This window comes from Lissotriton helveticus, chromosome 6 (assembly GCF_964261635.1).
Source record: "Lissotriton helveticus chromosome 6, aLisHel1.1, whole genome shotgun sequence".
Taxonomy (NCBI): Eukaryota; Metazoa; Chordata; class Amphibia; order Caudata; family Salamandridae; genus Lissotriton; species Lissotriton helveticus.
Window position 1 is genome coordinate 1,291,212,662 of NC_136067.1, and position 26,212 is coordinate 1,291,238,873.

At 45.4% G+C, this 26,212-nt stretch overlaps 1 protein-coding gene across 2 annotated transcripts in view; it reads right to left on the reverse strand.

Annotated features, from left to right (window-relative positions):
* Positions 1 to 26,212, reverse strand: part of MERTK (MER proto-oncogene, tyrosine kinase) — a 570,203-nt gene that overhangs the window by 269,620 nt on the left and 274,371 nt on the right. For both annotated transcript variants that reach the window (XM_078649038.1, XM_078649039.1), the window contains exon 5: positions 7,277 to 7,363. In XM_078649038.1, the coding sequence (XP_078505164.1) occupies positions 7,277 to 7,363 (87 nt within the window). The remainder of the gene's footprint in view (positions 1 to 7,276; positions 7,364 to 26,212) is intronic.

Here is a 26,212-nt window from a genome sequence, read left to right on the forward strand (position 1 = left end):
AGACTATTTTTTTTAAACCTTCCATCCATCACTATTGTGTTTCACTCTTCAGAATTAGCCATTGATTCTGAAGTAGGGACAATGGCATAACGAGGGAGCTACACAACTATGGAGGACTGAGAAGATTCTTGGGCCCAATCCATCGAAGAGTCTTAACCAGCCTAGCAAAGCCTAGTCTGTCAAACCTAGACACGACTAATCATTTTTAAATCAGCTGCCCAAATTATGAATGCTCGTAACATCTCTTATCCGTCGTGTACCAACACCGGTTACATCAGTCATGAGGTAGCCAGATTAAGAAATGTGGCCGAGAGATCGAAACAGGGATTTTTTAATTCTTCCCACACCACTTAACATTTCTGCTAATTAGTGATTACACTAATGTTCCTTTTAATCTAGGCACGTGTGGGAAAAGGCCACCACAGCAACTGAGGCATTTAGAGCAGGACACAGGAGCTGAAAAATTACACAAATGTTTTCATGCCATTTTTTATGCACTAACACTGTCATCAATCCTAAAAACGTGATCATTTCGTTTGTTGCCGCTTTTAGCAATAGCTTTTACCTTGCAATAGAAGCAAAAACTAACTAGGAAAACATGCTGTATTAAACAGTGCGAAAACAATGTGTCATTATTACTCCATAGTTTTTGTATAAATGTAAACCTTTGTTGAAAAAACATGAAAAACAGTGTGGCAATTAATATTTTAATGAGAGAATTTTTTCTCTAAATGATCACCTAAGAAAATCTTATAATACATTAGAAGAAATATCAAGATATCTCCACATGTCTTTCTTTTCAGATCTGATCTGTGCTTGGTATTAAAAGACTAAGTCACAAAGAAATATATTCATGTTTATTTTTATTAGGCCAAGTACCAGATGTTCAAAGTCATTTTGGAGTTGCAAAACTCTTTTTGCTATGTAATAAATCCATTTTGCAATTTGGTAAAATGGGTACCGAATCGCAAACTTGGTTTAAAAATGCATAACAAATTGCTATTAGGTCATGTTTAGGGCATCACTTACAAGTTGCAATTCACAACGTAATGCATCAATGCAGTTGCAAAACATTGAAAATTTACTGACTGCGGTGGTAACTGATTCACAAAAGTGACGAGACCCCTTCCTCATTTTTAATGTTAAGAAAATTGTTTGTTGAGGATGAGGCATTAAAAAATAATAATAATAAAAAGCAATCCCAGACCTGGTGGTTTAGTGAACCAAGTAGGTCTCTATCCCTAGAACGCCTACCAATCAGAGTTAGTTGCAATTTGCAATGTATCTCATCAATAGTAATGAGGTGAGTCATATTGCAAGCCACTGTGAATAGAAATTTTGCAAACCAGCATAATAATAGATAGGTTAGTTTGCAAAATTCTGTTAAATTCACAAAAAGTCAGTTTGCAAGTTGCGAGCACTTCTGCAAATTTATTTCCCATACAACTGTCTCAGTGGCAGCTCCCACTAAGGCTGAGGAGCATTGCCCCACAGCTATTTCAGCAGTGCATACAAGAAAAAAAAAATTATAACAGGACATTATTATCTTTATATTTATCTTTATATTTTACTATGCCGCACTCGGGCGGGGCTGGGCTCTGTGATGCTAGAGCAGAGTGAGGAGTAGTTTGCACACCTCTAAAAGCATATGACGGCTTGGCTGATCCTCTGGGGCCGGCGAATCCATCACGTGCACTTAGCATGTTCTCCACGGGGCTGTGTTGCACAGCCCTGTGGTGACCATGCACAACCTCCCAGCCATTGCTGAGTGGCCAAACAGGCCGCTCAGACCAATCATGATGCTGCTCATGCAGTGTTGTGATAGGCCGGAAGAGTCTGGAAGCCTGGGTGCTTCCAAGAGAGCTGAAGAGGATGGAGGAGAGGCGTGCGGTGGCAAGGCGGAGAATGGCATCTTCTGTTTTCTTACTCATTATGGCGGCACACAGTGTGGCTCCCTAGGGTAACACAAGGTTGTTTGATTCTTGTCCTGCATATAGCGCTCGCGCTAGAAGCTTGTAGCTGTAACTTTTAAACTCCCCGCTTTGTATTTACATATAGCGCTTGCTCTAGAAGCCTGTAGCTGTAATTTTAAAACACCCCGTTTAGTATTTACTTTTGACTCACGTTCGTTATTCCCCCCGTTTTTAATACTGTTAGGATATTGTGTAGAATCACCAGGTCCCTACCTGTGCCCTTAGACACGGATCGCACTGCTGCACTTAATTGATCTGCATTCACCGCCATTCGGGCGGCCCGGTCCTCGCGCTTTGACTGTCTGGGACGCCATCTGGGGTGGGTCACTAGCGCTATTCAGCCATTGGCTGAAGTAGACACGTGGTCTAACTAGAGGCTGTTATTGGCTACGGTATTTAAATCAGGTAGGCGAGCCCCTCATTCTTGTTTGATTCTTGTCCTGCATATAGCGCTCGCGCTAGAAGCTTGTAGCTGTAACTTTTAAACTCCCCGCTTTGTATTTACATATAGCGCTTGCTCTAGAAGCCTGTAGCTGTAATTTTAAAACACCCCGTTTAGTATTTACTTTTGACTCACGTTCGTTTTTCCCCCCGTTTTTAATACTGTTAGGATATTGTGTAGAATCACCAGGTCCCTACCTGTGCCCTTAGACACGGATCGCACTGCTGCACTTAATTGATCTGCATTCACCGCCATTCGGGCGGCCCGGTCCTCGCGCTTTGACTGTCTGGGACGCCATCTGGGGTGGGTCACTAGCGCTATTCAGCCATTGGCTGAAGTAGACACGTGGTCTAACTAGAGGCTGTTATTGGCTACGGTATTTAAATCAGGTAGGCGAGCCCCTCATTCTTGTTTGATTCTTGTCCTGCATATAGCGCTCGCGCTAGAAGCTTGTAGCTGTAACTTTTAAACTCCCCGCTTTGTATTTACATATAGCGCTTGCTCTAGAAGCCTGTAGCTGTAATTTTAAAACACCCCGTTTAGTATTTACTTTTGACTCACGTTCGTTTTTCCCCCCGTTTTTAATACTGTTAGGATATTGTGTAGAATCACCAGGTCCCTACCTGTGCCCTTAGACACGGATCGCACTGCTGCACTTAATTGATCTGCATTCACCGCCATTCGGGCGGCCCGGTCCTCGCGCTTTGACTGTCTGGGACGCCATCTGGGGTGGGTCACTAGCGCTATTCAGCCATTGGCTGAAGTAGACACGTGGTCTAACTAGAGCCCTATATAGACAGCAGGGTATGACGCGCAGCGTATACGCGCAGCGTGTGCGCCGGATGCCCGCCGGAGTCACGCCAGAGTCCAGCCCGTCTGCGCCCGTCCGCGCTGAGGACGCGCTGGACGACTGGCCTCTGGACTCCGACGATTCTTCTCCCGCCCTCTATAGGTATTCTTACCAGCAACTGCTGGGTCTTAAACCGCTTCGACTGCGATGTTCGCACTCATATGAGCCGGATGATCTTCTCCTCCCCCTCCTCTGCGGTTGTTCTTCTATGTGTAGGCTTCCTCTCTTAGCCCCTAGAAATCCACCCTCCGACTGTCCCGCCACCTCCAGCCATAAGATAGCAAGAGTAGAGTGCATTTTGCTTAATGCTCGCTCTCTTGTTAAGAATAAAATAATGTTCAAAGAGCTGGTACTAGAGAAAACACCTACCATAGTATTTATCACAGAAACATGGGCTAAGGACTCCTCTGACCCTGATCTAATTGAGGCGGTCCCAGATGGGTACTGTCTGGTCAGATCCGATAGACAGGGTCGAGTAGGAGGGGGCTTAGCGATCCTTTACAAAGACCACTTGCAATGCCACTTTGTACCTCTACTCGACTTCCCTGATAGTTCTCAAGCACTTCATTTTACAATAAAGGAAGGGCAATGTCCTTTTTTTAATGGTATCTTAGTATATCGACCACCTGGCTCGAGAACTCATTTCACTTACAACCTTCTCCAGGCTCTGGAACCCTATTTTGGCCAACATAACTTCTCAATCCTAGGTGATTTTAATTATCACTTAGAACGACATGACTTACCGGATACATCATGCCTTATCGAGGCCCTGGAGTCCTGTGGACTCAAGCAACGAGTCAGAGGAGCGACCCATCGTGCTGGCCACACTTTGGATGGCCTCTTCTCTAATGACCCTCGGCTTACTATTAAGGATTCGATGCACCTATCCTGGTCTGACCATCTAGCGGTTCCTTTTATTTTGGAATACCATAGGTTGGACTCTTGTAAAAGAGGGAATCATGTTTTGGAAACTGCTAGAAATTTTAGGAACCTTAGCAGTGATTCTTTTGTGCCCTGGGCCGCAAGTCTCTCTGTCACTAGCCTGGACAGCGTAGAGACTGCAGTTGGCCATTTTGAGCAGGTCACTACTGAAGCCTTGAACAAACTGGCCCCAGTACAGCTCCGTCGCCGAGCCAGAAAGAGACCATCCGCCCCCTGGTTCTCCGATTCCCTCAGACTTCTTAGGCAAGAAGTGAGACGAAAGGAGAGGCTCTGGCACGCCAGCTGGGACTTTAAGAACAAGGAAGCTCATAAACTCCTTGTTAGGAAATATAAAGCTGAGATTATCCGGGCCAAACAAGATTACTTTGTAACCCTGACCACCTCGCTCTCCTCGCCGAAGGAGCTCTTTAAAACTGTTGACTCTCTAGTCAACCTGCAAGCCCCTGACCCTGTCATTCCTTCGCAGGATCTGTGTGACAGGATTGCCTCCTTTTTCCACACCAAAATACAGGATATCCATCTGGCCCTCGAGGAACAAAGAGTCTGTGTTAGTGCATCTGTCACTTGGGTTGAGATGAATATGAATACTACAGACATCTCCCCATTGTGCACCCTGGACTCCTTTCCTTCGCTGGCCCTACAAGATCTGGAGATCCTGATCAATAAGATCAAATCAGGATCCCCTCTGGATACCTGCCCACTGAAAATCATCAAGCAGTGTAGGGAGACTCTCTTACCACCGCTGCTAGACATAATGAATCTAGCTATCAGAGATGGTATCTTCCCTATGGAGTGGAAGAAGGCGGTAGTCAAACCTCTGCTAAAGAAGGCATCCCTTGATCCGGAGGTCCTAAAAAACTTCCGTCCCATCTCGTTGCTTCCTGCTCCAGCGAAGATGCTTGAGGCACATCTTAACAAGCATCTCGCTATCTTTGTGGAAAGCTCGGGATGCTTGGACTCCTCCCAGCATGGATTCAGGAGGGAACACAGCACCGAGTCAGCCCTCACCATCGTGCTTGATAAGATCCGCACGACAGTAGATGGGGGCCAGACCTCCCTCCTGGTCCTGCTAGATCTAACAGCGGCCTTCGACACCCTCTCCCCCTCAGTGCTTACATCTCGCCTGAAGGAGGTGGGGGTGAGGGGGGCAGCCTTGGATCTCTTGACCTCCTTCCTTACTGGGAGAGAACAAAGAGTCAAGCTGGGAGAGTTCCTATCTCCATCCCGACCAGTGCAGTGTGGGGTCCCTCAAGGGTCGGCGCTTAGTCCAACCCTTTTTAACATCTATGTGACCCCACTAGCCAGATTAATAAGATCTTTCGGGATGGAGGTAGTCTCTTATGCAGACGACACCCAAATACTCGTCTCTCTCCCCCATTCTGATGTGCTTACCGCCTCCAAGTTTAGATCCTGTATGGAGGCGGTTGGCCACTGGATGATTCAGAACTCTCTTAAACTGAATGGGGAGAAGACTGAGATATTGGTGTTTGGGGGAAAAGAAAACATCTGGTCAGCCCTTTGGTGGCCTGACTCACTAGGAATATGTCCCTCCCCCACCACGTCTGCTAAGAACCTTGGGGTGATGTTAGATCCAGCCCTTGACATGGGCGCTCAGGTGAGCAGAACTGTCTCTACCTGCTGGGGCCTGATCCACACCCTGCGAAGGATCAGGAAATATCTTTCCCTGCAGGCAAGAAAGCAAATTGCTGTTGCATTGATTGGCTCTCGTTTGGATTACTGCAATGCGCTGTATGCTGGGCTAAACCGGAGCCACTTACAGCGCTTGCAGGTGGTCCAAAACACTATAGCCAGATTTGTTCTGGACATTCCCAGGCGCTCCTCAGCCACTGCGGCCAGGAAATCGCTGCATTGGTTACCGGTGGAATCTCGAATCCGGTTCAAAGTGCTATGTATGACCTACAGAGCCATCGCAAAAAATAGCGACACAGGTCTCGGCGCTATCATTTCCCACTATACCCCTGGTAGGAGCCTGCGTTCCTCCGGGAAATTGCTCCTTAAAGCCCCGCGTGTACGAAGAGCCAAATGGGGTGGCAGGGCTTTTTCGACGCTAGCCCCCAAATGGTGGAATGACCTTCCGCTTGATTTGAGATCTCTTCCATCTCTACAGAATTTCCGCAATGTTTTAAAAACTCACCTCTTTCGAGAAGCCTATGTGTAAGGACATCTGTTTCAATTTGATCGTATTGTTAGGCGCCTTGATACCTGCGGGTTATTGTTTATGCGCATTATAAATTTTTATCAATCAATCAATCAAGGATAAACCATGCTTCTAGTTGCCTTCAAATCAAGATAAAGTTGTGCCCTCCCTACTTTGGGACTGAATGAAAGGTAGTGGAGCCCTGAATAAAGGGCAGAACCAGTGAAATAAGCCAACCGTACCAGCATAGACTAGGGGAAAGGAGTATGACTAGGAAAATTCCCATTATGTTTATACAAACCCACACTCCAAGTTACATGGGGAGTGTTGGTGTCTGATGGGGAAGGATCTGGGAGTCCTTTCCATGCTCCTCAGTACTAGACAGACCGACCATGAAGTTCCAGATTTGCCAGTCTTGACCTGAACATGAACTATCCAAATAGACAACTTCAGAAATAAAACAGAACCATATATTCCAAGACACCATCAGTACTTGGGGAGCCTTCCCAATCCAAACCCGACTGCAGTGATGTACACATAGAACAATAACAGAGACAGTCCTATATATTCATGCAAGAAAATCAAGACTCCATGGTAAAAGAACACATTAACCATGACGCCAGGTGGGCTGTAGGACGTTATATGAGATCACAACATAGGTACCATAGGTCAAAATGCTAGAAACATGGCAAATAAGAACAGAGTTAGAAGATGAAAATATGCCAGGTCGATGTCAGTTGTAGCCAAGTTAATAGCTACATAGAAGTAATGGTCATGACGATGTAATGACAGTGTCCGTTTGCCCAATAATTGTGCATGTCCTACAATTTGCATCTATACAGTGCTTAAGTCTTAATTCAGCACATTCTACAAACATGAGGACTGCAACCCCCAAAGTGACGTCTACCTACCTTTTATATGTATCTGCACTTCGTTTGACGCAGTCAGTCCTTTCTTGTTGTGTGCTTCACAACTATAAATTGCTGCTTCATCAAGACCTGAGAACAAATAAAAAAAAAAAAGAAAAGGCACATTAGAGCCTAGTATCCAATAGTATTGCTTTATTATGTGTTGTTGCGGTAGTCACTGAAGGAGGCAGCAGTGAATCTCAAACCAGCCGGTCCACTCTTGTGATGTCACACCACAGAACTAGCGTGATATCACAGTAGCAGAAAATGGCACCATTCATTCAAATACCAGGTGACTCTGTTGTGACGTCTAGCATGTCCCCTCCCACCTCAACCTCTACGCTCGCCCTCTTTGCAGGCTCAGCTCCTCCGTGCCCCTTCACACCCCTTCTACTAGTGGTCCACAGAGGCAGTTTAAGTGGAAGGGATGTATAGGCGAGGAAGTCTCACCATAAACAAGTATGTTTTTTTAATCAGAAATCAGGCTTTTAATATTGTTGCGGAATACTGGGAATTGAAGTAAAATGAATGTAGTGTTACCTCTGAGAAAATACAAATCGTATCATCACAAATATCACAAAATAGAAGTGTCCAGCAAGGTTCAATAACTGTATCTCTTCTTTTCAATATGTGCATGAGCCCACTCTCTGGGCAAAACTGCAACATGCATATTGTAGCCAAGACTAGTTAATGTCACAGCACTCTAAATCAGTCCCACAAAACAATTATAAGAAAACTGCAACAAGTTACGTATTCCATTTGCTGTCAAATTCTTAACCTCCATTGAAGTCAGCACATCACCTGTGTCACAAGAAGGATATTCTTCAACGCTATCTGCATTGCCTAGTAAGCAAACGAATGACCTAGACCAGTTTGCGTAGAGTCCAAATTCAAGCTCTCTATCCACTCAAGCTCTGCATCCAAAATAGGAGCTTCAGATCAAGATAGGCAGCAATGTTAACCATCCCATCTTTCAAAAGAACCTGGATCGGTGGTAGCTCGTTTTCAGTACAAATCTGCAAACCACTGATCTCTTCACCCAATAAACAGTCATTTAACAGCCCTCTTGAATTTAGAAACACGATCAAATATGGCTTATCTCAAAATAAGACTCCAGCTCTCAAACTTATGATTTGAATCAAGCGATAAACACCCAAACATGCATCCAAAGAGCACCCAGGATCTCGAAGGTCAGAATGCTCCAGTGACTTCCTGTGACTTTGAAGCTCTATATAACAATACTGTACAATACAATTAATTACTTTACAGGCTCAGGTGCTTGTGTGTGCTTGAAACCAGAACTTTGCCACCGCCCAGGTGAAGGCAGAGCAATTTGACATTCATGTGACCAAACCATTGTGTGGAGACACCAGAGTGGTGCAGGGTCAGCCTATGTTTCTTGTGTCTGAGCAGCAATTCCCTAGAGTTCAGTCTTAACTTGTTATCCATGTGTATGACCCCAAAGCGTCTGTGTGCAGCCACTTCCTGGAACATACACTTTGAAGCACATGTTACTACACCAACAATACGTTGTAAACCAGTGGCGGCTGGTGACATTTGAAAGTGGTGAGGCAGAAACTGATCATCATACTGCACCGTAGCGAGCGAGCGTAGCGAGCGAGCCCGAACCCCCTAAGGAGGGTTCGGGGGGATTTCCCCCCGAGAAAATTTTGAAAAAATAGTGGAAAAATGATGCATTTTCAAGCAATTTTGAGAAAGCAGGATGGTTAATAAAGCAATTGTGAAAGTGCAGGTATTACATTATTAAAGAGCTGTTATATTACATAGGTGGCTGGTTATTCAGTATAACCACAGACCTATTTACATCAGGTGTACTTTGTGATATGCATCAGGTACATGTTCTTTGCAGCAGGCACATTAACCTTCTGTACTACCTTTCCATGAATCAAAACTTCCATTAGACAAAAAACTCTGATTTCTCTCTAGGAAAAAACATTAACAATATCCTTGGTGCAACAACATCAAGTGTTGCATGGCTAAACATTTATTAGGTCCCAACGGCGAGACCTATTGGCTATGCCAATGCTTGTTCTGTTTACAGTGGCATTCCTGTGCAAAAGGAAGACTCACGACATTGGGACTTATTCCTATAGTAATCTGTTCTCAATCTCACAACGTCAGGTTTACGGCATTAAGGCTGTATAATGTTTAATGGCGGCCTGCCATTTCTGTAATGGGGCTGTGAGCGTGCCACTGGGGTCCCACTGTGTCTGCCTGTGTGTGTTTATTTTGGTGTTTGTGTGAGTGTTGTATGAGTGTGTGTGTACTGTACTTCTTTGCACGCCGTGTGTGTGTATCATTCCACAAAATTATGTCACTGTGTGAGCAACACCTGATATCCCTCTGAATGGCTGAGCAATCTGGCACTGCACTTGAAGGCCGCTGCTCTGCCAGGTGGAGTGCAAGGGGCTGCAGGGCCCGATTGCATAGTGCACGCTTTAGTTTACATGGGTGCAGGCTCTGGTACAAGGCCTGTAAAGGGCTATGGGAGGGCACACTGTGGGTTCTGGTCTACTCTCTGCAGGCCCTACACTCAGCACAGAGGCAACAACTTCCGACTGTAAGGGAGTGCACCACGCTCCCAAGCCTAATCATTATCTCACGAATCAAGTCCATCTGATTTTAGTGTGTGCTTCGGGCCCGGGGTGCACTCCGTCAATTATTCTGTGCTATTGAAACCAACTGAGCATCACATACTGAGCAGCCAACCAGTCTGATGTTACATTCTGCAAATTCTAAATCAATTAAGAGCTGCTGTGTGGCAAATCATGCCCCCCACTATTTGATGGGTGAAAGCCTAGAAGCCATAACCATAATAAAGAGGGACTTCCTTTAGATTAAAGGCTAAGAGGGATGGAAAACAAACTGCTTAAGCTACAGAAAGATATAAAAACCTATTACACCAGTCAGGTTAAAAAGGTAACCCATGCACCTGCTCCCAACACCGCACTACAGATACATAAAACAAATGAAGCAGAAAGCAAAAAGGTAGCACCCAAACCCCCTGTGCCAAGCCTAATCTGCCTTGAAGCAAGCAAAGCCAGCCCAAAGCCTCCCATGGTAACTGAGTGAATTGCAACAAAAACAGCCTGCCTTAATACACCGACTCACAATGCTGACAAAACTCAACCAGATAAGATAGAAAAGCGTAGGAATATTAATTTACCTCCAGAGGCATGTGATTATGTGGTGATTTTGACGGGGGTCCCAGAATTGGACCCCTCAATTTCTGAACCACATGGGGCGCTTAAAAACAAGGTGATTTACTGGTTAAATTCTAATCACCCTCTACCACCAACAAGAAGTAGTAACATTCTAATGGTCGAGAGAGCTCCCTGGGTAGGCTACAACAGAAAAAGAGTGCAGGGGGACTGTGTGGTCATAACCTTTGAAGATCGTAGATTTGTGGACCACATTCTCTTGGGAACTTCCAGAAACGATGGATCTACGATTGTGGCAAGACCCTTGGCGTATTTTTACACGCCAGCGGAAAAGCCTGACAATAGATGGAGCTGGACCAGGGGTGGTAATCATGTTAGGGGCGGGAGGGGGCGTGAGATGTACAGGGACTTGAACTATAACAACTGGGGAGAGGAGAGGGATGATGGCTGGACCCTAATACAATGCAGGGCCAGGAGATTTCTAGATGGTGGTTCACAGCACTATGGAGGATGGATGGGTCCACAGTTTGTACCACCCTGCATACTATGTTACAATAGGTTCAGTGAATTAGAGGCAGTCGATTGACTTAGAGTACCGGAGGAGGTTTCCCAACCCACACTCTCCCCTTCTGTTCCATTGGCTCCCCTTGACAGTAGTTCACCTAGGCTGTAAGATCACCACGATAGCCCTGCTGGATGGTCGCTATCGCCCCGTTTACAGAGGGATAATAATTTGATTATCTTAGATTCGGGGCATGTCAAGGGATTGATGGCAAGAGTGGGCCTACCAAATTTAACAGGGAATGGTGTATGTAATCCTAACAATGTAGGAGTAGATAGTACAATATGCAATCTGTCACCACCCGTTGGAGGCAATCTAATCTCCGGTCCCTCTGGGATTAAGCTCGTTTCCTGGAACGTGGCAGGAGTGGGCTCAAAAACAAGCGATCCCGACTGGAATGATTACATAAATACCAGTGACATCTGCGCCCTGCAGGAATCATGGGCGACAAAATCTGTCCACAGGGTAGGATACAAAACCTTCCAGCTGGACGCAGTTCCATCGGTAAGAGGCCGACCCTCTGGAGGGTTGATAATATGGGTTAAGGTGGTCATTAACATAACCATTAGCAAACTAAGTATTGACTCTCTAGACATACTTGGATTGAAAATGGTTACCAACGACAAACGGGTGATATACTTACTTAATGTGTACAATAGGCCTTGTCCATCTTACAAGGAGTCACCCTGCATTGATAAACTAGAATCAATATTAGATGCTCTGGACCCAGGATCAAGCAAGATCATATGCGGGGATATGAACTGTAACTTTGAGCCCATTACAGGGATGAATAAACTGTATGAGGATGAGGACCATGCAAATGGCGTACCATGCTTATCTAGTGGTGGGGTAGTTGCTGGTACAACTTTAGCTCTCCAAATTACTAGGGTAATGGTAAGCCACGGTACGGTATGAGGGAGTGCAATGGCCGCCTACCATCTGATAGCCCCAAAGCCCCCACTTTCTACAGACAAAATTGCCAGAGCAAAATTGATTACATTATTGTCTCCTTGGATCTGTGGCCATATGTCATAGACATGGTGGTCAAAACAAGATCAGATAGTGACCATCGCCCTCTCGAAGCAAGCTTCTCGAGCACCCTATTACTGGGGTTGGAAATTAAAGATGGTACACATAAAGCAATCCCAGACAACATTGTATGTAGTAATAATAGACGGTCTGTTAAATGGGCTTACATTCTAGAACAAGAGGAGATTGTGGCCAACATCTATAGCTGCCTCTCAAATATATTTGAAGCATACAACCCCTCCCAAAGTGAACCTAGCCTATTTCTTAAACTGCATCAAACTCTTTTTAGTGAATTACTAGAACTCATGACAAAAAGATTTAAAAAAGGTGCAGGAACTGTTAAGCTACATTCTGTAGGCAAACCCTTGTTCAACAAAAAATGTCGCAAAGCAAAACTTTGTCAAAAACATGAAGGGGAGGTAGAGCCAATCGTTGGATTTATGCTCCACTGGGTATTCAAATAAACAAGAGAAATCCAACATTTAGTGGGAAAAGAGAGTGATCAATGGATATTGAAGCACTCAGTGTTTGTGAAAATACCCCTCACACACCAAAAGGCCCCTTGGTGTCATGCTTCATCATCGGGGTCTTCGCACCCCTCTATCGGGATGCGGCGTGCTGCGACCGACGACTACGAGGGAGCACTTACAATGTTGGCTATGTGTGGTGTACAGTGTGTGGGTTGTGTTACAAGTGAGTAGGGAGTGTTGTGAAAAGTTTTAAAAAGTACCTGGCACTAGAGCGGGAAAGAAAAAAGTTTTATTCTGTGCTCCGGCTGGTACCGTTAAAAAGAAAGTGCAGGGCGAGGTCAACCTGTTGTATTAATGAACAGGACCTCCGATGTGCTTATGTGTCGACATGTTTCGGAGACAAGCTCCTTCTTCAGGACAGGGGCACAAACTCCCTTCCCTACTCACGTCTTTTGCTACGTAAAACTGTGTATTTACAGAAAAGTGAATTTTACTTTGAATAGGCTAAGTGTGCCTACAGCGGTCTGCTACAAGCACAATGACCTGTAGAAAGACAAAAAAAGATTTACCTAATGGTTACCCATGTAACGGGTAGTTCATGCAGGTGCAGTCACCTGGAACCTCACCATTTGCTTAGCGATAAGCTTTCATAAAAAAGAAGACTCACTACACATACAACATAAAACATATAGAGCACTAGGATTTTTTCTGTAAACCTGAAATTCATACTTGTGAAGCTTGGTTGTGGGCTTCATGAGCAAAATAGGAACGTCGGGGTGCTGCTCCAATGGCAATCTGCAGTAGAGAATGGTGTGGCCATTACTAATCATTCTTTAACACTTACTTCTGTGGATGGTTAGAGATGATCGTGGCAGAATGGTACTCCTTTGGTGTCATACTCACATAGTCAGGACGCTCTGATCACCGCCTTACCCCGTCCGCTGCTCCGCTGGTTGTGGAGTAGGTAGCGGATTAGGCTATTTATAGGCCTTTTCGTTAATTGGGCGGAAGGGAAACTCATCCCATGTTTGGGTATTCCGCTGTGTGGCCATACAGGGCGTCTGTATGTTCCAGATGCGCTGACATAGGATAAGCGTCTGCAGGCGCTGGTGGTTTTGTGTTGCGCATGCGCGTTAGCCTGGCACTGTTCAGCGGCGCATGCGCAGTTGGAAGTGTCTCGTTTGGTGCGCACGCGCACCTGACACACGCATCTCTTGTGCGCTGTCTCCAATGCGCTTGTGTCCATGAGCCCGGTATCGAGTGTCTGTCAGATGTTTTAAAGATGTGCACTACGTTAAAGTTACAGACGTTCTCATTGTCTGGGTATCACAAAAGGACAGAGAGGGCAGATTTAAATAAATTAGGAGTCAGTCAGAGTAGAACAATGTCCATTTCTTCATTTTTAGTTCGGCGGACATAGTTGTGTAGACTGGGCACCAGTTGCAGTTCAGTTTTTGCGCTCGGTTCGCTCATTGGGTGGTCTTTTACGTTGATAATTGACTCCACGGGACATCGTCGTTGAGCCCGTTCAGATGGGTCCCCAGACGGAACACCCACCGCTGTTCTTTCTGAAAAAGGCCCACCTCAGAGGGTAATTGTTCGATGATAGTCCATTTTAAATCATTCACACAGTGTTGGGATGTCAGATAATGCGTGGCCATTTTCGTGGTACTTTTTTTACAGCGCACATTACTCTTGTGTTCGTTCATTCTTGTCTTCATGGCTCGTGTAGTCATGCCTACATACTCGAGGTTGCACGGGCACGTAATGAGGTAGATCACGTTTTTGGAGTTACAATTTGTGAACCTTCTTTGTTCCCATGTCGAGCCGTTGCTGAAGCTGAGTCTAGTGCTTTTATCAGTCAAATGGCAGCTACTGCAGTTACCACACGGAAAGTGTCCCTTAACACTTATGGTTGGTTGTGTGGACGTAGTCACTGGTTTTGGTCGGGTGTGTACCAACATGTCTTTGAGGTTGCGCCCCCTTCGGTGTGCAAACATCGGTTTTTCTAAGTCCAGTCCTCCACATGTTAGTATTCGCCAGTGTTTATTAACCAGTTTCGACACCTCATTGGACACTGTGTTAAAAGTCGTAACACATATTGGTCGTTTATTTTCAGTGGGGTCCTTTGATCGGTCTTCCAACAGCGACTCTCTATTGTTGTTTCTCGCCCTTTTGAAAGCTTTGCTGATAATCCTATTTGGATATTCTCGTAGTTTGAGTTTCTCCTTGAGTTCACCCGCTTGTCTCTTGAATTCGGACAGGTCTGTACAGTTGCGCCTGAGGCGTAAAAACTGTCCATAAGGTAGGTTCTCGCGTAGGTGTCGAGGGTGGAAACTGTCATACCTTAGTAGACAGTTTCTCGAGGTGGGTTTAAAGTGAGTAGTAGTTTTTAACACCCCTGCTTCCGCGTAGATATTGAGATCCAAAAACACCAATGTTTGATTTGAAATGGTGATCGTGAATTTTAGGAAGGGGTTTTGATTGTTGAGCCATTCCAAAAAATTCTCAGCGGACAGGCAGTCGCCTTCCCAGACGACCAGGATGTCGTCGATGTACCTCTTCCAGCATTTTATTTTCGATCTGTATGGGTTTTGATCATGGAGAATCTTACTCGTCTCGAGGTGGTGCACATAGAGACCAGCCAGGCTTGGAGCAAATGTGCTTCCCATGCTGGTCCCATGGCACTGTTGGTAGATCGTATTCTTATACTGGAAAAAGTTTTTCTGCAGGGCCAGAGAAATGCACTCCAACACCAAACCACGTGGTGTTTGGTACCTCCATTGTGTTGAAAAAAGCACTTCTTCAATGATTATCAACGTTTCATCGTGGGGGAGGCTGGTGTAAAGGCTCTCCACATCCAGTGATATCAGTAGTTGGGTTTTGGGGTCAAATGTAGTTTCTTGAAGTAGTTGCAACACGGCCTTGGTGTCCTTTAAGTAGGTGTTGGTAGATTGTACTAACGGTCTCAGGAAGGCGTCAGCGAATTTGGACAGTGGCTCTAGAATGGAACCAATACCCGAGACTATTGGGCGGCCTGGTGGTTGGTTAAGATTCTTGTGGATCTTGGGAATGCTGTAAAAATACGGGATACGTGGTTTTTTCTGTTCCAGAAACTCTCCTTCCTTTTTGCTCAGCCAGTCATGCGCTAAGCCTTCCTCGATCATTGCTCCAATTCTGATCCTGAGGTTCTCTGTTGGATCTTGGTGTAAGACCATATAGTTGCGTCTGTCTGACAAGAGTCGTAGACATTCGGTGTCATAGTCTTCGGTGGATTGCAATACTATGGCACCTCCCTTGTCCGCTGGCTTGATAACGATGCTGGTATCATCCGATAGGGTTTTCAAGGCAAGTTGTTCTTCCTTGGTTGTATTATGGAACGTGCGTGTGGCAGAAGCATCCAGTTGATTGACCCCTGTCATAACTGCTTTTTCAAAAGCCAGCAGTTCAATAGGGAGTGCTGAGTCTGGAGGGGTAAAGGTAGACTTCGGTCTCAGACCTGTGTCCGTTGTTAGTGCCTGAGTTGGTTTGTCTGCAAAAAATGCCTGTAGTTTTAATTTGCGGACAAACTCCTTCATCTCAAGGTTCATTTTAAACATATCCGGTCTCTGTGTTGGTACGAATCCCAAGCCTTTATTCAGTACCTGTCGCTGAATATCCGTTAGACGTTTGGATGATAGATTTACCACTAGGTCCCTCTCTGGTTGCTGGTTGATGCTTGGTTGGGCAGGGAGCCTGTCATGCTCCTGGTTTGCCGGGGGTTCCCCTGTTCTGCCGCTTCCCAGGTGACATTGTTGCCTTTCCGGTTCTTCCCCCGTGTCCCTGGGCGGGAGCCTAAAAAAGGTTGTGGACCAAAGAAGGCGCCGTTGAAGTCTTGGTTCCATTGTGGAAAACCTTGGGCATCAGTTGGATGATTGAACTGGAAAGGTTGGAATGGCGGTGGTCCCATGTACTGTGGGTACTGGGGTGGGTAACCTCTCCACCCTCGTTGTCTCGGGAACTGCTGTCGCCTCTGTCTCCATCCTCCTCTGTTTTGCCGATTTCGTCTGCCTCCGCTGGAATTTGAACTGGCAGAACTGTTGTCTGACCCATCGCTGTCTGTATCGTTTCGTGTAGATACATAATCGGCTTTTGTGTACGGGTAGGTACCTTCAGGTGTAAATTTGTCTTTGTCCTTGCCCAGTTTGTTTAGTTTACTCTGTTTCAGGGTAAATTCAAAATCAGTCATTTGCTGGTTGAGTTCGTCTAGTCTGCTCTTTAGATCTTCGGTTGACATATACGAGTTTAGTTTCACCTCAATTTTGCCAATGTCAATTTTCAGCTCTTTGCTGATCCTGGTGGCTGTTTTAATAATAAGAACCAACCAGTCCCTGGTACAATGCCATGAAATTAATGACCACTCCTTTTTGAATTGCATGTCCGTCTGGAAAATGAAGGGTTCATTTTTCACGATTAAGCCTGACGGGCCCATCTTGTTTCTTAAATATTCCGTCATTATTAGACCATGCATGGCTGCCTTTATCTGGTTGCGTCTCAATTTCACCAGTTCGTTCCAGTCATCAATATTTGGGCCAGTTTCCGGATTGCTAAGACCTTCAAAGGGGTTTACTGCAGCCAGGATTCTGTCTATTTCGTCTTCGCCGAAGGTCAGGCCATGTTCATCCTCCATATTTAGTGACCGCTGTGGTTTACAGATACCTAGTGTATGTAGTTATGTGTTGTGAAGAGAGTATGGGGTAACTCCCGCAGCTGTACGCTGCCTAGACTATGTCAAAAACATGAAGGGGAGGTAGAGCCAATCGTTGGATTTATGCTCCACTGGGTATTCAAATAAACAAGAGAAATCCAACATTTAGTGGGAAAAGAGAGTGATCAATGGATATTGAAGCACTCAGTGTTTGTGAAAATACCCCTCACACACCAAAAGGCCCCTTGGTGTCATGCTTCATCATCGGGGTCTTCGCACCCCTCTATCGGGATGCGGCGTGCTGCGACCGACGACTACGAGGGAGCACTTACAATGTTGGCTATGTGTGGTGTACAGTGTGTGGGTTGTGTTACAAGTGAGTAGGGAGTGTTGTGAAAAGTTTTAAAAAGTACCTGGCACTAGAGCGGGAAAGAAAAAAGTTTTATTCTGTGCTCCGGCTGGTACCGTTAAAAAGAAAGTGCAGGGCGAGGTCAACCTGTTGTATTAATGAACAGGACCGTGTTCCGTCTGGGGACCCATCTGAACGGGCTCAACGACGATGTCCCGTGGAGTCAATTATCAACGTAAAAGACCACCCAATGAGCGAACCGAGCGCAAAAACTGAACTGCAACTGGTGCCCAGTCTACACAACTATGTCCGCCGAACTAAAAATGAAGAAATGGACATTGTTCTACTCTGACTGACTCCTAATTTATTTAAATCTGCCCTCTCTGTCCTTTTGTGATACCCAGACAATGAGAACGTCTGTAACTTTAACGTAGTGCACATCTTTAAAACATCTGACAGACACTCGATACCGGGCTCATGGACACAAGCGCATTGGAGACAGCGCACAAGAGATGCGTGTGTCAGGTGCGCGTGCGCACCAAACGAGACACTTCCAACTGCGCATGCGCCGCTGAACAGTGCCAGGCTAACGCGCATGCGCAACACAAAACCACCAGCGCCTGCAGACGCTTATCCTATGTCAGCGCATCTGGAACATACAGACGCCCTGTATGGCCACACAGCGGAATACTCAAACATGGGATGAGTTTCCCTTCCGCCCAATTAACGAAAAGGCCTATAAATAGCCTAATCCGCTACCTACTCCACAACCAGCGGAGCAGCGGACGGGGTAAGGCGGTGATCAGAGCGTCCTGACTATGTGAGTATGACACCAAAGGAGTACCATTCTGCCACGATCATCTCTAACCATCCACAGAAGTAAGTGTTAAAGAATGATTAGTAATGGCCACACCATTCTCTACTGCAGATTGCCATTGGAGCAGCACCCCGACGTTCCTATTTTGCTCATGAAGCCCACAACCAGGCTTCACAAGTATGAATTTCAGGTTTACAGAAAAAATCCTAGTGCTCTATATGTTTTATGTTGTATGTGTAGTGAGTCTTCTTTTTTATGAAAGCTTATCGCTAAGCAAATGGTGAGGTTCCAGGTGACTGCACCTGCATGAACTACCCGTTACATGGGTAACCATTAGGTAAATCTTTTTTTGTCTTTCTACAGGTCATTGTGCTTGTAGCAGACCGCTGTAGGCACACTTAGCCTATTCAAAGTAAAATTCACTTTTCTGTAAATACACAGTTTTACGTAGCAAAAGACGTGAGTAGGGAAGGGAGTTTGTGCCCCTGTCCTGAAGAAGGAGCTTGTCTCCGAAACATGTCGACACATAAGCACATCGGAGGTCCTGTTCATTAATACAACAGGTTGACCTCGCCCTGCACTTTCTTTTTAACGGTACCAGCCGGAGCACAGAATAAAACTTTTTTCTTTCCCGCTCTAGTGCCAGGTACTTTTTAAAACTTTTCACAACACTCCCTACTCACTTGTAACACAACCCACACACTGTACACCACACATAGCCAACATTGTAAGTGCTCCCTCGTAGTCGTCGGTCGCAGCACGCCGCATCCCGATAGAGGGGTGCGAAGACCCCGATGATGAAGCATGACACCAAGGGGCCTTTTGGTGTGTGAGGGGTATTTTCACAAACACTGAGTGCTTCAATATCCATTGATCACTCTCTTTTCCCACTAAATGTTGGATTTCTCTTGTTTATTTGAATACCCAGTGGAGCATAAATCCAACGATTGGCTCTACCTCCCCTTCATGTTTTTGACATAGTCTAGGCAGCGTACAGCTGCGGGAGTTACCCCATACTCTCTTCACAACACATAACTACATACACTAGGTATCTGTAAACCACAGCGGTCACTAAATATGGAGGATGAACATGGCCTGACCTTCGGCGAAGACGAAATAGACAGAATCCTGGCTGCAGTAAACCCCTTTGAAGGTCTTAACAATCCGGAAACTGGCCCAAATATTGATGACTGGAACGAACTGGTGAAATTGAGACGCAACCAGATAAAGGCAGCCATGCATGGTCTAATAATGACGGAATATTTAAGAAACAAGATGGGCCCGTCAGGCTTAATCGTGAAAAATGAACCCTTCATTTTCCAGATGGACATGCAATTCAAAAAGGAGTGGTCATTAATTTCATGGCATTGTACCAGGGACTGGTTGGTTCTTATTATTAAAACAGCCACCAGGATCAGCAAAGAGCTGAAAATTGACATTGGCAAAATTGAGGTGAAACTAAACTCGTATATGTCAACCGAAGATCTAAAGAGCAGACTAGACGAACTCAACCAGCAAATGACTGATTTTGAATTTACCCTGAAACAGAGTAAACTAAACAAACTGGGCAAGGACAAAGACAAATTTACACCTGAAGGTACCTACCCGTACACAAAAGCCGATTATGTATCTACACGAAACGATACAGACAGCGATGGGTCAGACAACAGTTCTGCCAGTTCAAATTCCAGCGGAGGCAGACGAAATCGGCAAAACAGAGGAGGATGGAGACAGAGGCGACAGCAGTTCCCGAGACAACGAGGGTGGAGAGGTTACCCACCCCAGTACCCACAGTACATGGGACCACCGCCATTCCAACCTTTCCAGTTCAATCATCCAACTGATGCCCAAGGTTTTCCACAATGGAACCAAGACTTCAACGGCGCCTTCTTTGGTCCACAACCTTTTTTAGGCTCCCGCCCAGGGACACGGGGGAAGAACCGGAAAGGCAACAATGTCACCTGGGAAGCGGCAGAACAGGGGAACCCCCGGCAAACCAGGAGCATGACAGGCTCCCTGCCCAACCAAGCATCAACCAGCAACCAGAGAGGGACCTAGTGGTAAATCTATCATCCAAGCGTCTAACGGATATTCAGCGACAGGTACTGAATAAAGGCTTGGGATTCGTACCAACACAGAGACCGGATATGTTTAAAATGAACCTTGAGATGAAGGAGTTTGTCCGCAAATTAAAACTACAGGCATTTTTTGCAGACAAACCAACTCAGGCACTAACAACGGACACAGGTCTGAGACTGAAGTCTACCTTTACCCCTCCAGACTCAGCACTCCCTATTGAACTGCTGGCTTTTGAAAAAGCAGTTATGACAGGGGTCAATCAACTGGATGCTTCTGCCACACGCACGTTCCATAATACAACCAAGGAAGAACAACTTGCCTTGAAAACCCTATCGGATGATACCAGCATCGTTATCAAGCCAGCGGACAAGGGAGGTGCCATAGTATTGCAATCCACCGAAGACTATGACACCGAATGTCTACGACTCTTGTCAGACAGACGCAACTATATGGTCTTACACCAAGATCCAACAGAGAACCTCAGGATCAGAATTGGAGCAATGATCGAGGAAGGCTTAGCGCATGACTGGCTGAGCAAAAAGGAAGGAGAGTTTCTGGAACAGAAAAAACCACGTATCCCGTATTTTTACAGCATTCCCAAGATCCACAAGAATCTTAACCAACCACCAGGCCGCCCAATAGTCTCGGGTATTGGTTCCATTCTAGAGCCACTGTCCAAATTCGCTGACGCCTTCCTGAGACCGTTAGTACAATCTACCAACACCTACTTAAAGGACACCAAGGCCGTGTTGCAACTACTTCAAGAAACTACATTTGACCCCAAAACCCAACTACTGATATCACTGGATGTGGAGAGCCTTTACACCAGCCTCCCCCACGATGAAACGTTGATAATCATTGAAGAAGTGCTTTTTTCAACACAATGGAGGTACCAAACACCACGTGGTTTGGTGTTGGAGTGCATTTCTCTGGCCCTGCAGAAAAACTTTTTCCAGTATAAGAATACGATCTACCAACAGTGCCATGGGACCAGCATGGGAAGCACATTTGCTCCAAGCCTGGCTGGTCTCTATGTGCACCACCTCGAGACGAGTAAGATTCTCCATGATCAAAACCCATACAGATCGAAAATAAAATGCTGGAAGAGGTACATCGACGACATCCTGGTCGTCTGGGAAGGCGACTGCCTGTCCGCTGAGAATTTTTTGGAATGGCTCAACAATCAAAACCCCTTCCTAAAATTCACGATCACCATTTCAAATCAAACATTGGTGTTTTTGGATCTCAATATCTACGCGGAAGCAGGGGTGTTAAAAACTACTACTCACTTTAAACCCACCTCGAGAAACTGTCTACTAAGGTATGACAGTTTCCACCCTCGACACCTACGCGAGAACCTACCTTATGGACAGTTTTTACGCCTCAGGCGCAACTGTACAGACCTGTCCGAATTCAAGAGACAAGCGGGTGAACTCAAGGAGAAACTCAAACTACGAGAATATCCAAATAGGATTATCAGCAAAGCTTTCAAAAGGGCGAGAAACAACAATAGAGAGTCGCTGTTGGAAGACCGATCAAAGGACCCCACTGAAAATAAACGACCAATATGTGTTACGACTTTTAACACAGTGTCCAATGAGGTGTCGAAACTGGTTAATAAACACTGGCGAATACTAACATGTGGAGGACTGGACTTAGAAAAACCGATGTTTGCACACCGAAGGGGGCGCAACCTCAAAGACATGTTGGTACACACCCGACCAAAACCAGTGACTACGTCCACACAACCAACCATAAGTGTTAAGGGACACTTTCCGTGTGGTAACTGCAGTAGCTGCCATTTGACTGATAAAAGCACTAGACTCAGCTTCAGCAACGGCTCGACATGGGAACAAAGAAGGTTCACAAATTGTAACTCCAAAAACGTGATCTACCTCATTACGTGCCCGTGCAACCTCGAGTATGTAGGCATGACTACACGAGCCATGAAGACAAGAATGAACGAACACAAGAGTAATGTGCGCTGTAAAAAAAGTACCACGAAAATGGCCACGCATTATCTGACATCCCAACACTGTGTGAATGATTTAAAATGGACTATCATCGAACAATTACCCTCTGAGGTGGGCCTTTTTCAGAAAGAACAGCGGTGGGTGTTCCGTCTGGGGACCCATCTGAACGGGCTCAACGACGATGTCCCGTGGAGTCAATTATCAACGTAAAAGACCACCCAATGAGCGAACCGAGCGCAAAAACTGAACTGCAACTGGTGCCCAGTCTACACAACTATGTCCGCCGAACTAAAAATGAAGAAATGGACATTGTTCTACTCTGACTGACTCCTAATTTATTTAAATCTGCCCTCTCTGTCCTTTTGTGATACCCAGACAATGAGAACGTCTGTAACTTTAACGTAGTGCACATCTTTAAAACATCTGACAGACACTCGATACCGGGCTCATGGACACAAGCGCATTGGAGACAGCGCACAAGAGATGCGTGTGTCAGGTGCGCGTGCGCACCAAACGAGACACTTCCAACTGCGCATGCGCCGCTGAACAGTGCCAGGCTAACGCGCATGCGCAACACAAAACCACCAGCGCCTGCAGACGCTTATCCTATGTCAGCGCATCTGGAACATACAGACGCCCTGTATGGCCACACAGCGGAATACCCAAACATGGGATGAGTTTCCCTTCCGCCCAATTAACGAAAAGGCCTATAAATAGCCTAATCCGCTACCTACTCCACAACCAGCGGAGCAGCGGACGGGGTAAGGCGGTGATCAGAGCGTCCTGACTATGTGAGTATGACACCAAAGGAGTACCATTCTGCCACGATCATCTCTAACCATCCACAGAAGTAAGTGTTAAAGAATGATTAGTAATGGCCACACCATTCTCTACTGCAGATTGCCATTGGAGCAGCACCCCGACGTTCCTATTTTGCTCATGAAGCCCACAACCAAGCTTCACAAGTATGAATTTCAGGTTTACAGAAAAAATCCTAGTGCTCTATATGTTTTATGTTGTATGTGTAGTGAGTCTTCTTTTTTATGAAAGCTTATCGCTAAGCAAATGGTGAGGTTCCAGGTGACTGCACCTGCATGAACTACCCGTTACATGGGTAACCATTAGGTAAATCTTTTTTTGTCTTTCTACAGGTCATTGTGCTTGTAGCAGACCGCTGTAGGCACACTTAGCCTATTCAAAGTAAAATTCACTTTTCTGTAAATACACAGTTTTACGTAGCAAAAGACGTGAGTAGGGAAGGGAGTTTGTGCCCCTGTCCTGAAGAAGGAGCTTGTCTCCGAAACATGTCGACACATAAGCACATCGGAGGTCCTGTTCATTAATACAACAGGTTGACCTCGCCCTGCACTTTCTTTTTAACGGTACCAGCCGGAGCACAGAATAAAACTTTTTTCTTTCCCGCTCTAGTGCCAGGTACTTTTTAAAACTTTTCACAACACTCCCTACTCACTTGTAACACAACCCACACACTGTACACCACACATAGCCAACATTGTAAGTGCTCCCTCGTAGTCGTCGGTCGCAGCACGCCGCATCCCGATAGAGGGGTGCGAAGACCCCGATGATGAAGCATGACACCAAGGGGCCTTTTGGTGTGTGAGGGGTATTTTCACAAACACTGAGTGCTTCAATATCCATTGATCACTCTCTTTTCCCACTAAATGTTGGATTTCTCTTGTTTATTTGCAAAGCAAAACTTACCTTGATTGAGACAGTCAAAACTAAAAACGCCGTGGCAGTTAAAGAATCTAGGAAAGCTTTTAAGAAAGTGTTGGACAATGCCCAATCATCTTGGGATGATGAATTATGGTCATCTATGCTGTCGGCGGCTAAAATGAAGGACCAAAGGGAATTTTGGGAAGTAGTAGCAAAGGGCAACAAAAAGGAGAAGGGGTCACAAGAGGTTTTTCTAGATGAGGCAACCTGGATTGTCCACTTCACAAAACTTTATGCTGCTCCAGAGCTTGAAGGTGTTGTCCACGAAGAGCATGCTCTGCCGCCTACAGATGATGAAGGCATACAATTAGCCTTTGATCTGCAGGAAACAGAACTAGCTATGAACTTAGTTAAACATGGGAAGGCTCCAGGGCTTGACAAAATCCCAGGCGATTTATTTAAACAAGAAGTGGATGTCTGGGTACCGTACCTAAATCACCTATGCAATGTTATCGCGGCTGGGGGGGAAATTCCAGACACATGGAAGGGAGCGGAAATTATCACTATTTTTAAAAAGGGTGATAGAAGCAACCCGGCTAATTATCGCCCTATAAGTCTTATCGACATAACACAAAAAAATTTCGCTAGGCATATACTAAATCGTATTAATACATGGATGGAAGATGAGTCAGTTCTCACTAAATATCAAGCTGGGTTCAGAACAAAAACAGGAACTATTGACCAAGTACTAAGGTTCTGTTGTTTGTATTGGAAATATGTCACTCTTCGCAAAGGCCACTTGTATGTGGCATTTGTCGACCTACGGGCGGCGTTTGATTTAATCCCATGTAAACTTCTGTGGGAATCTCTCAAACGCCAGGGCCTTCAGGTAGACTTACTGAAATTAGTTATAAGATTGCACACGGATACTTATGCAAGGGTCAGATGGGGTCCAACTGGGGAGCTAACAAAACCAATTTCAATACAGAGGGGAGTACGTCAGGGGTGTGTATTGGCCCCGACTCTATTCTCCTTGTTTGTAAACAACATCCCGTCCTACATGGTTGAGTGTGACGATGATTCCCCAAGATTGGGGGGGTGAACGGGTTTCGTCCCTTCTTTTTGCGGACAACACTATTCTTATTTCCCAAACACCCCGGGGTCTCCGTAACTTGCTGCATAGGTTCCAGTCCTACTGTAATTCCTAAGGCCTAGACATTAATGTTAAAAAAAACAAATACATGGCGCTGAACCCACATAAAAACTTAAGGAAGAATCTAACATTAAATGAACAGAAGCTTGATTACGTGCAGAATTTTACCTACTTAGGCGTATCACTTGATTCTACCTTATCATGGAGATCACAGCTAGAAAAGAGCAAGATAGTTTTTAAACAAAACTGTCTTCCAATCCTTAAAAGACATGCTAAATGCCTGAGCAAAGCAGTAACCCCAGCCCTAGAGATCTTTAAATATAAGGTCCAATCAGCATCATTGTATGGGGCAGAATTGTGGGGTCCCTCATGTAGAAGTACATTTGAAACAGCAGAGAACAAGTTCTTCAGGGGGCTGTTAAAACTACCTGTAAATACCCCTCTAACCCCGCTCATTCTGGATCTTAATATGAAGCGTATAGATCATTACGCAATACTGAGACCCCTAATGTTGTGGGTTAGACTGTGGACGACTCCCGAATTATCTAACTACAAGGAAGACTTGCAAGAAGTAATGGCTCTTGATTTTTGCAACAAAGTTTACTGGCTCAAACACATTAGAACCTGGATGGCCAAGATTGGCTTATCCCATTATTGGAAAGACCCAGTGGCCATGAACTCTAGCGCAAAGAAAATTGTTAAACTCTCCTTTTGGACATTTGTAAGCTTTGAGTCTGTGTATGTAAAAGCCCACGGCCCTCTAACAACAAATTTCATAATGTTCAAAGATACCGCATTTTTTGAATTGTTCTTAGATGAGATCAACCTGCCATTGGCAAAAACTCTGTATATGAAATTTAGATACGGCACACTTAGGACCAATGTGAACGAAAAGAGCTGGTCAAAATCGAGATGCAATCTTTGCACTGTATGTACTAATCAGGTGAGGGAAGATGATCTA